This window comes from Lissotriton vulgaris, chromosome 9, assembly GCF_964263255.1.
Source record: "Lissotriton vulgaris chromosome 9, aLisVul1.2, whole genome shotgun sequence".
In the NCBI taxonomy this organism is placed as follows: Eukaryota; Metazoa; Chordata; class Amphibia; order Caudata; family Salamandridae; genus Lissotriton; species Lissotriton vulgaris.
This window is the reverse complement of record NC_141697.1, coordinates 780,195,706-780,208,038: the sequence shown is the minus strand read 5'-3', so window position 1 is coordinate 780,208,038 and position 12,333 is coordinate 780,195,706. Positions and strand designations below refer to the sequence as shown.

The window sequence follows — 12,333 nt, the reverse complement described above, 5'->3', positions numbered from 1 at the left end:
ATTCTCGAGAAAATTGGTCTCGGGGGCGCCCCCGGTTTGGGCCTCCCACCCGGGACTCTGTGCGCCCTCTCGACCGAAAAGAATTTAGATAGATCGCGAGGGCACAACTTAGTTTGAATCAATTCCTCCACATAGAGATCCAGTTCGTGTCCACGAATGCTCTCTGGCACACCTACTAGGCGCACGTTGTTGCGCCAAGAGCGCCCCTCCTGATCATCCAACTACGCAGATAGCTGTAGGTTTAGTTTTTCCAAGTGCGCCATTTGCTTTTGTAGCGTGGCCGTGTCTGCTGTTAGGGTTTTTGTCGTGGCCTCCACCTCCGTTACTCTACTGCTCATTTTTGAGAGGTCAGCCCTGAGTAGAGACACCTCCGTTGAGATGGAGCCAATTGATGTTTGCATTTGCAGCAATGTTGCCATTACATCCTGTAGTGTGACTTCTTTTTGAGTCCCATTCGCCTTATCACTTTTATCACCCTTGGGGGGGGACCCCGCTGGTGACTCTCCCTGATGGTGTTTTGCCTGCGTGTATTTGTCGATCCGGTTATTTTGAACCTGTCTTGCCCCCCTGGAGCTCATTTTTCCCCTTCCAGACAGTCTGTGCCACCCGAACTGCCAAGACTTGTTGCTTCTTGAAATGAAGCTGGCACCAACTCACTGCCATTTGTCCGCCACCAGTTCTTATCCACGCCCTTTCTGTTTGTCTGGCCACCTTCCTGACACTCGGGGGGCACTCTCACATCAACTGCGCTCCACTGGTCTGGGCGTCCCACCACCTTTCTTCACCCTCCGTCTTGACACCAGGCTCCGGCACCGAGCTTTCTAGTTTCACCAATGCGGGGAGGGGGGGTGTTTTCTCCCAGCGCCCCGCTACTTACACTCTCTGCCGGGTAGAGGGAACACTTGCGACCTTGGGCTTGCTAGCCCCGGTGCACGGGGCAGTAGCCTTCCGCTGCACTATCTTCGGGCCGTCGTACGTGCACCTACGTGCGGCCCTATGCATCACTGTGTGTCCCGGCTTCAGATTTGGGTATCAGGCCTCAGCTCCGCCCCCTCCTCCTTCCCAGTCCTGGGAGCGCCGCGCTTCACACCGGATCGAGATCTCCGCGGCGGAGGCCACACTGCCGCTATGCTACCGACACGGCTGCTTCTTGAAATGAAGCTGGCACCAACTTACTGCCAATGGTCCGTCACCAGTTCTCATCCACGCCCTTTCTGTTCGTCTGGCCACCTTCCTGACACTCGGGGGGTACACTCACATCAACTGCGCTCCACTGGTCTGGGCGTCCCACCACCTTTCTTCACCCTCCGTCTTGACACCAGGCTCCGGCACTGAGCTTTCTAGTTTCACCAATGCGGGGGGGGGGGGTGTTTTCTCCCAGCGCCCCGCTACTTACACTCTCTGCCGGGTAGAGGGAACACTCCCGACCTTGGGCTCGCTAGTCCCGGTGCACGGGGCAGGAGCCGTCCGCTGCACTATCTTCGGGCCGTCGTACGTGCGGCCCTATGCGTCACTGTGTGTCCCGGCTTCAGATTTGGGTATCAGGCCTCAGCTCCGCCCCCTCCTCGTTCCCAGACATGGGATCGCCGCGCTTCACAACCGGATCGAGATCTCCGCGGCGGAGGCCACACTGCTGTTATGCTACCGACACAGCTGCTTCAGCACTCAGGATCATTACCGGTTTTATGTGTCAGGCTTTCGGGGTTTCGGGAGCTTCCCTAGGCTGCGGCCACGCCCTGATATTTAGTTTTTATGTATTTTTGTACTATCTGAAGTTGCTTTAGTAAAAAACAAACAAAAACAAAAAAACTGCAGCCGACTCTGAGTTCTGCCCAGCCCAGTTCCACTTCCACCCACACACTTCACCCACTATTCCATCCACCATAAACACACTCACAACTCTAACAGTGTTCCCATCATAAACCTACTCACTCAACGCACCGCACTACAACTCAGGGGCTAATCCTCATCTACTAGGCTCTTGCTGCACTGCCAAGCAGGGTATTAGAATGGAGGCACGCGGAGACATCATGAATAGCCCCTGAGCATCCCCCCAAAGGGAAGTGTCAGGCGAATACCCAAGAGTCACGCGTCTGCCAGGCCGTTGGACCCCTCTATGGCAGTCTAGAACAACAGTTCCGTGGCCCACACCCTTGCAAAGGAACAAACATTACCACTTGAGCAGCCCCATAATTTTCCCCTCAATGCCGGGGTGTCCTCCACAGTCTCGGAGCTACTTTTGCCAGAGTTAGTGGCCATCATGACCTCCACCAGGACCCTCGCCTCAGCCCGCTCCACACATTGGAGCTCCATTACCAGTATGCCATCAGAAGAAAGTAAGTTAGCAGTAATTTCAGAGATTGGAGATCATTGAATAGTGTACTGTATGAACTGAAGTTAAATACAGCAGTCAACATTATACTCTGGAGGAATAAGGTGGTGAAATGGATGGGCATGAAGACTACAACACAATATTTTGAAATGAAGAGGGGAGTCACAGGTACATTGATATTACAGGCATGGGACACTTTACTGGTAGACTGAGAATAAGCGGAAATTTAACAGACCATCCAAAACTACACAAGTAAAAATAGATGGTGGACACATGAAGATAGAACTTGTAAGGCAACACCATATTAGGAAGCTTGATAGAGGACATATTAAAGTATCTATATGAACAGTATCTACATAATGAAAGGAAATGAGGACTGCAGAACCACAACAGTGGAGCACAACAGTGGAGAGGTTTGTCCGTCCCTATTGATGGAGGATGCAGTGACTTGTTAATGTAAGATGCACAGGAGATGCTTTTCTTCTAAGCATTTATTTGGACAAAGTGTTCAATATTTGCTAAAACCAATAAAAAAAAGGTTTAAAAATGATCTTCCCTCACATAACCCTGTTCAATCTCTCAGTCAAATGCATATAGTTTTGAAAATAAAACTCGTGTTGAAAATCTTTCTAAATGTGTTGCCCCACTCAACCCTGCCATTTAACCTCTCTATTAAAAAATGTGTACAGTGAAATAAATTAAGTTTATGACTGGTCCAAAACAACCTGATTAAAATACTCCACTCTATCTTTTCAGATACTTAGGAGAATAACACCTGCCGTGCTCACTAGTTCCTTGGAAAGGCAAGAAGCTTCTGCAGCTTAAAATCCTAATGAACATATACCAAAACATCCAGAAAACCCTGTACAATAGTAAATGTTACAGGATGTCATAATGATCTGAATCTCTGGACTGTGTTGTGAGTTCCCTATAGGGCCCACTGTAGTTCTCCCCTATATTAGCCTAACTATGTTGTAGGCCACTTTTGCTTTGCACGTTTTTGTAAAAGGTCGAACAATATTGTGCCCTTTTTTTCTCTGTGGTCGGTAACTTACACATTCTAACACATAGAAATAACAAAGTGAACCGGCTGCTGTTTTCTAGCATGTAATTTCTTATCATATAAGCCGAGAGTTGCTGTTTTGACAATAGAGAGGAGAATTGGTGGGAGAAAAAAAGATCCCAGGGTGAGTGTACCAGCTTTGTGCAATCTGAGATGCAGACCAACTAATGACAAATGCCAGGTATGGGGCCTGGCTCTAATTACAGAGATCTCTGCTATATCATTGTGCTCATGTTGTGAGGTTAAGCTTAGGCAAATATATCATTCCCCAAGATAGGGCTTTTTTATTGTGTACAGTTTATTGATAAGGCTAATTGCTCTTCTCACTTGCATATGTTTTCTAAATGCAGCACAGTTGCTTCATGATACAGCACGATAGTTTCAATAAATATTGTAAACTTTCCTAGTGTCTGTTATTGTTTATTAAGGACATGCATAAGTAGGAAAACGAAATGTGCTGGTCCGTTACCATGGTTCCCTGAGGGGATCAGAGTGTTGTGTTCTGGGGTGCCAACTTACCTGTTACTCTGGGAAGGTTAGGAGGGTAGGTATGGCACTATGAGCTAGTAGTATTTGGGCCCATAGGTACTAATGTGGTATGGTGACTTTGTCCCCATATACTGACGTTCTGCGATCCCAGACATAGTTCTGTTCCTAAACACAATTCATGCAACACGGCACCGCCTAAGTTTGGTCTGGTATTTATTCAAGGGTCTCCTGAGTAGTGCTTGTGAGTTTGCATAACACCCTTATACGAGGGACGTCCATAATGTTGGGGATAAATCCTCTACAGTGTTTACAGGAAGCACCTAATTCTTGATTCAGTTTGTTTCGCGCATCTTGTTGGCACAACCACCAAGAGTTGGCTTGCCAGGACAAACCCTGGGTAAACTGTATGGCCGAACAGACAGAGACTGCCAGTCATTTGACTATTCTCTGTCTAGGTAAACTGCCCGTATAATCTATCCATGTTTTTCTTTTAGAACTTTGCTAGTCCTGGGTTTTTTTCTAACTCTTTTAAACTATTTTAATAATGGACAATTATTGATATATGATATTTTTAAATTTTGAACTGTATGATGAGTCATGAATTGTAAATAATATGCTTTATCTTTTTAATGTAATTGACTGACAATTTAATTGTATTTTAAAAATTTAGACTGTTCTTGCTTTTATGAGTGAAATCTCGAATAAAGCATATTTTGACTTTGACTTGACTTGAGTCTTACCGGGTGCACTTGGATTTACCTATATCGCTTTTAAAGTAGGTGAAACAGTGCTGATATACTATAAATTGCATTTATATTCCAGAGCAGAAATGTGTTTTCCTTCCACTGAAAATTACTCATTGCTGTGCAGATGGCAATTCTTGAAGAGTGGCCTCTTGCCCAAGGAAAACACACCATTGTGGTTACTTCCATGCCAGCCTTAGAGGCTGTCGCAAAGGCTACTGTGTCTAACTCTAAAGCTCTCCATCCTAGATGGATACAATGAGCAACATCCTTAACAGCTGCTGATGTAGACTTTGTCTTTGACCTGTCTTTACATAAGAATTTCTTCAGTAAGAGCATGTTTGCCCCATGCCTACCTCTGTCTTACCTCTTGAACAGTATAAATATATTTTCTACACTGATGGTTCAGCCAGCCTGCCATAGGTTATAAACAGCAATATTCTGAAGCATGCATCACCGTTATTGGTGTTATGTTGGATGGGAAATTTCAACCACAAGAAACACAGTTGCTACATGATTGAGAACAATAGTTTCAATAAATATTGTAAACTTTCCTCGCGTCTTTCATTTGTTTATTATGGATATGTATAAGTGAGAGAACAGAAAGTGATGATCCATTTCCAAAGTTCCCTGAGGGGGCTAGTGTGTTGTGTTCTGGGGTACCAACTTACCTGTTACTCTGGGAAGGATAGGAAGGCAGGTATGGCATTATGAGCTAGTCGGATTTGGGCCCATAGGCACTAATGTAGTATGTGAGTAAGGGTCTTATTACAGGTGCGGCAGTCCTGGGACCACCGTACTTGCGGTGGCAGTTCGACCACCACCCATCCGCCGTAGCACGAGTGTGGTTGAGACCGCCACAAGACTGCTGCATCCGCCGGGATCAAGGATCCCACAGTGGCGACGGTCTGACAATGACCTGAATATGCTGGAGGTGCTGATGCTGGTATGCCAAATATATTCCGACCTTCATAACAGTGCCTTTTTATTGGCGGGGACCCTGCCATGAAAAGGGTGGAAACATGCAGATAAGGAGGCCCTAACAGAACCCCGGCTGATTCTGGGCCTTGGGGTGCATGTGAGGGGGTACATGTTGTGCACCCCTGGAATTGCACCCTCGTTCCTGCACGTGCGGAATGCACAAGGTGGTACATGCCACACCATGCAGGAAGTGCTGCAGGCACTCTCACGGCAGCGGTATGCTAGTTAGGCTCTCCTATGAGCCTAACACAGCCACCGCCATGAGACCACCGCAACACCGCATGCCCACCCTGGATTACACTCATAATCCGGTGGCCAGGCTCACCATGGCCTTGGTGGTCTTCCTGGGCCTGTTGCGGTGGTGGTCTCATAGGTAGACTGCCAAAGTCATAATAAAGCCCTTCGTCCCTCCATACTGATGTTCTGTGATCCCAGCCATAGTTCTGTTCCTAAACAGAATCCCTGCAACAACAGTGAATGCATTAGCAGGTGTAGTGTAAGAGATGCGCCTACACCGCATTCTAGTTATTAGTTTGCAAACATACCACAGCTCACAAAGCAATGGTGCACATTTTTACAACCAACAAAGAGACAAGACTGTCCCTTTTCGCAGTAATCCAAAACAAGGTACAATGTCGATATTGTACTTTTCGAAAAAGAGTGTTCAGTCCAAGGTTTTTAGCACAATATGAGCATGCTTTGGCTTGGTGACTTTGTGAAAGTGCACCAGAGTGCTAGTTATGAGACACATACTGTGGTAGTAATATATTCCTATTGTGTCATTTTAACACACATTAATATATTAGTGATGCCAATGCTATGCAAAACACAAAGGATTCTCAAAAACGTAATAGATAGATATATACTCTCGATCTTTTTTAAAGTGTATTCACCAACAAATACCAATTTGGCTTGTTTTGTATGCACAATATTTTATTAACACTGTGCCTTCTAACTCCCAGGGTAAAATAATGTGTGTAAAACATTGGGAGGGCTATTCACAAATTACATTTTGTTGTATGTTTTGTACTGCGAAACGTACTACAAAATGCTACTCACAAAGCTGTGTGCCGAGTTTGTGTCTCTGCCTCTCCTATACCTATATTTGCAGAGATCTCCGACCTGACTGCAAAGTCTTAGCATTCACAGATATACATCTTAGTAGAAAATTTGGAATGAACACAGGAGAGTGGCTGGAAAATGGGGAATAATCATGAATAAAGAGAGGGGTTAAGAGTTGAGAAAGTGAGGGGTTAAGAGAGTAGTAAGGATGGGATTAACGAGGGTCAGGTAGGAGTTTAGGGAGGGACATCAGCCCACTCCCAAAAGAGTAAGTCCATAGCTATTCACAAACTGCTCTTCTATAATTGCTACAGCCGAAAAGGAACCAAAACACTAGTAAAGCATGCCAGCTCAGAGCGGGAGTAGGTCTAACATCCCACATGGCCAATTAATGTTATTGGAACCCACTCTCACACGAAATAACGGAGTTAGGTCTTAAAATAAAACCCCTAAGACAATAATAGCTCTGACAGTGCTGAACTCTGGAAAAAAACTTACATTTGCACACAATGTAATGAAAGTTGGCTTCCCCCCCTTTTCCTGCATATCATGGTTATCTTTAAAAAATATATATATTAGACCTATAGAAAGTCATCTTTTCATTATAATGTACACTGCATATACTTAATGTACGCATCTCACTTGGAGGCACTGTAAAATCCAAGACATCAAACCTTAATCTGAAAACTTAAAGAAGAGAAGATAGAACATCTCAAATAGTTGACTTCTGAGTGCCTCATGTAAAATAACTCCTGTTTGGAGAACAGTGTATGTGGAATAACATGAATCTGCACAAATAATGATGCAGAACATTTTTGTGACAAAAATTGAATCACTATTCCCTTTCTATACGAGTTAAATTTAATAACCCACAATATTTCTAGTTAGTCTTTTCAACGTGTCTACACTGCAGCACTGCAAGTGACCTTTTTTGTTATCTTTTGATCCATTCGAGCTAGAAGGATTTTTTGGTAGAAATATGCAAATTATATGGATGACTGTAGAATATGTATGTGGCTAATGAAAGGGCCATACCATTACATTTTTTCCAGTGGCCGCTGTTATAACAATTAAGGTAGACATGTTTGATGAAGGGCTTCTACTTTGTTATTAAAGTGTGCCCTACCAATTGGCCCCCCAATTAAAAAGAATTACCAAAAGTCTAAATTTAATCTTTTGATTTTGAATATGAACACAAACAACACCAGCAGGGCCCCGGGTAGGTTGATAGCCACACTGCACTTTGACATGTTTGACGACACACTAAATCAGCGTTCTCCTTGTCCAGCCAGATTTGGGGCACTTTTCTTCTCGTTTACGGGGTTTAACTCCAGGAGATATCCCGAAAATCTATGTAACGTATACAGGGCATGGTGCATAAACTCTTCACTCACCCATCCCAGTGAGAGTAGAATAAGGTCTTCTTGGTCCTGACGAAATGCTTAGATGCCCTAGGGACTCCTATAGGCATGAAATGTGTTGACCCTTGTGCTCACACCTATTGCAGATAAATAGACCATTATATCTATTCCATGCTCAAACCACGTTTTCATACTTGACAAAGGGATCCCACCATTAAAATGTTGTTCTTGCTTGGATCCCCATAGTCAATTTTTAACTCACACAACTCTCATCCATTCTACTCACACATTGCTACCCCTCATCCAACATCGGAGGAAAAGAAGAGATCTCCGGAAAAGAGCCCCCTCGAGGAGCCTGTTGGGCATTGCAGCACCGGCTCAACTAGGAGCTTCCCGATCTTGAAGCATGACACCCCTCGGGATGTGTGAGGGCCCTTGCTCCTAAAAGGAGCACTCCCCTCCGCTCACCAGTCTCCCTACCTAGATATTTACTTAGATATTTGCATAGGAACAGTACACTCTTTCTTCACACAACTGTAAGGGGCCGGTGTATCGGCAATTCAAAAAGGCCCCAGTCCCTCCATCCTTGTTTTGTATGAACACAAACAGACACAGTTTTCTTAGTTTACATATTTTACTGTTACCTATAGCTTTATAAAGCCAGGACAGCCCTAGATCCACTTGTGGAAGCCGCCACCTCGGACTATGAACTGTTTCTGATACAATAAATAAATATAAAGAACCCCTGCCCATAGGCCCTCTTAATTCACTTTGTCCCCCCATTCCCTCCAAGACTGGGCATGATCGGTTTACTGATTGCCATCCCACCCACCCCCCACCCCCAAGAAAATGTGTCCATGGATAAACCAAGGTCATTAATGGCACGTTCTTCTTGGTGGACTGCAGCTTTGTCCTGGGGCATCAAAACATTGATCTCCAGTGATTTTCTTTCCCTTGTGCTCTTTGCAAAACGCTACTGCTTTTAGAACCCAGGGGACTGGGCGTGCCCACTTCTCCATGTGCGGGCACCAGCTGGTATCCATATTTATGGTGGTCTCCCTAGGGTTCCCAACAGTAGTGTCCCACCGGCTGTGGCTACAACTGATGCATCACAGAGTTGCCGGACGGTGAGGACCAGCCAAAGATGGTCTGCTCTTGGATAATGGATCCTTTCCTGCAAACAGTTCCCCTCTGGAAGGGACTCTTTTGGCAGGGAGTTCCCCTCCATGCATACACAACGTCACTGGAGCCAGCATATTGATGTTAGACCTAGAAGAGAAGTGATCATGTGCTGATGTTGTTTTTCGACATCCACGTGGGCCTCACTTTCTCACTCATTTGGCACAGGAAGGGACGCAGGCAGCAGTGGTTGGGCGTAAGTGGCGGTGACATAGTGGGGGTTTCTGAGGAAGGTGGTGGGTGCCTGTAACTGCTTAGCTTTTACTCCCACTCTGCATGCTGAGGCTGTTCTGTAGGTTAAGTCGGTTCATCTGAGCCTCCTCTAGGCTGCGCAGTCGCCGTAGCTGTAGGTCATCCAGCTTCTTCCACAGCTCCTGGCGCTCCTTCTCCTTTTTCAGGTCTCTAGTAGTTAGGAAGAAAGTAATAAAAATGCATGAAATATGATAAAGAATTGTTTTCCATAATCAAAGCCAAAATAACTTGTTTGGTGTGTTTGTGATGTAGCGCGATGTAGGCATGTGCATATTCAGCTACTCCAGCTTGTTTACCTACTGCCAATGAATTGACTGGCCATTAAGGCGACCCATTTTTGTGCATTTCATGTAATTAACTTAGACTCTCTACCAATATAGGTGTCATAACATCTATAAAGTGTCTTACATGGGCTGCAGGTTATGCAGCCTTCACTGTAACATTTTAGGGGGTTCTCTGAGCACGTTTGGCATTTGCAAAGTTTTAATATACATGTCCATACTTCTCAATCAGTACAAGGAAATTCTTTAATTACAAATCCCTTACATCGCACGGCGGACTACAATGGTATTCAAGCGGACCACTTAAGAGCCTTTTGGTACAATAATGGCCCTTTCAAGGGGCATCATACCCAGGTAAACTAAAAGGAATCACATAGTGCGCCCTAGCTTCTTAGGACATGAAAGGATAATTTGTAATTATTTGGTTAGGAATATGGATGTGATAAAGGCCTGGCTAAATTGTACTTTTAATGATATTTATTGTATTCCATTAATTCTAGCTTCCAGACTTGAGCTTGTTTTTTGGCAGGGGTGGATGGGTAGTAATACATTTAAATTTAGTACGTTAAAGACAAAACTTTTGATTGTTAATGGCGGTAATGGCTTATGGTTAGACAGCTAGTGGCCTGGATAAAAGAGTGAATAACTTGGAAGTTAAAATGGATAATTCGTTCTGAAAATGCATATATTGAGAAAAAATGTCCCGCATATGTCCTTCGTAATAAGGCATATTGCGGTGGCAGCATCAAAAGTATCACATCTAGATTATTCAAATGCTGTTTATCTAGAGCTATCTGACGCTCTGTTTTTTACACTCCAGATTTTCCATAGCATGGTACTTACACTAGTGACAGCTGCTCCCCACTTCATCCATGCCAAGACTATCCTACAGAAGCTCCACTGGCTGTTGGTGAGGCCGAGAATGTGCTTTAAATCTTTATGCATTGTTCATAAATCTTGTTCCAGGGACCTCCCAGTCATTATTCAAAGATGCCTCCAGTCATACGCACCAAGAAGAACCCTAAGATCTTAGACAGACAATTTGAAGCTTGTACTTAGATTTGTAGTTCTTGGATGGGAGGACTCTGTGTTTATACTACCACTACAAAACATTTTAATTCTCATCCGCCCCCCCCCCAACCTACGCCACAAATACCTTTACTTCAGTTTTGGCACCTGCGGAAAATGTGGCTGTTTGAGCTACTTTTCGCAGATCCATAATGATTGAGTTGTCTGAATTATCACTCTTCCATTTGGGGTAGTGCTTTGAAACCACTTGTGATACAACACTTTACAAATGCTTGATAACATAAAAAAGACAATATTTCCCAATTCAGGAACCTACTAGTTCTAGGAATCCACTGTTAATCCATATTGAAAGCGATTGACCTTTCATACAAAAAAGGTTTAAATAGTCCTACTATCCCACAGCTACACATATAAAGGTGTATGTGGTGTCTTGGGTTTGCCTTTACTCTCCTTATGCATATGTGGATCTTGTATCCGCGAATTCTGCAGGCAGGGTGCAGGCTTATGGAGGCATAGGTGTGACCACCGTAAGCTCATAATGGGACACATGTACCTATGACATGGAATGTATTCTGCGTCTTCTTCGTAGTACACATTGTGTAAGAAAACCATAACTGATAGGTGATGTCTATGACAATCTCTGTGCTAGTCAGTACTCTCTTCGCTCCTGAAATATTCCTGCCTGGCCTTGGCTGAACTTTATATATTATTACTATTTTTTTTTTTTTTACAGGAGGTGAGGAAAACATGGAGGAGCAGAAGATGCCACGACCTCACTGAGGTAGGTTTGTTACGGATTTTAAGTAATGAGGAGCCATAAAGTTGACTATGGAAAATGGGTTTCTATTTGAATGTAGACTTCCAATAGTCTATAGCTTCAGATTTGCATGTCTGGATAGGACACTATAACGCTTCACGCCAAATAATTGCCTTCTAATAGACCAATAATACCCGGAAGACCAGTGGCTGAATTAAGGCCAGACTGGCAAAGAGTGAGACTGCAATCTACTGTGTAAGAATCAGGCACAAATCGCGAGAACGTGTGTCAAGATGCAAGACTGATACCAAATCAGTGAGAGTTAAAGTGCATACATGATTATTCGGCAATGATGTCTGTTTCTTTTGCTGATACCACTTTTTGTGGGCCTCAAATTGCAGCATATGAGCATACTTACTGTTGCTTTTCTACTTTGTATGATGCTGTCAGGTCTTCAAAGAGTTTTCCATTCATTTCCATGAAGGTCTTGAGCACGTTATAGATCAAGGAGACAATTGTCCTGTGGAAAAGGATAGGATGTGATGAGGTAAGTGAAGACAGGAGAGGAAACACATGTGGAAGGCAAGACACTGGAAGATATGTGAAGGAGCAGGAAAACTGGGGGTAGAAGGACAGAGCAATGGAGACGGAAGAGAAGCCACAAGGGTGTTGAGAGGCATCAGGTGAAACTCCTACTGTTCAAATGTAAATATCCCAAATTGTATATAGTACCTAATGATGGAGTTCAGTTAATTCTATGCACTCAGAACCTTGGCACATAGGGCAACTGAGACAGGTGGACAC

The 12,333-nt window shown here is 44.3% G+C and overlaps 1 protein-coding gene across 1 annotated transcript in view; it reads right to left on the bottom strand.

The window, feature by feature from the left end:
* Positions 1-8,646: 8,646 nt before the first annotated feature.
* The window catches only part of PPP2R5B (protein phosphatase 2 regulatory subunit B'beta), a 403,518-nt gene continuing 399,831 nt past the window's right edge, over positions 8,647-12,333 (bottom strand). Inside the window, exons 12-13 of the mRNA XM_086938500.1 lie at positions 11,948-12,049; positions 8,647-9,612 (exon numbers count right to left, since the gene is read on the bottom strand). Coding sequence (XP_086794626.1) covers positions 9,465-9,612; positions 11,948-12,049 — 250 coding nt within the window. The 3' untranslated portion in view covers positions 8,647-9,464. The remainder of the gene's footprint in view (positions 9,613-11,947; positions 12,050-12,333) is intronic.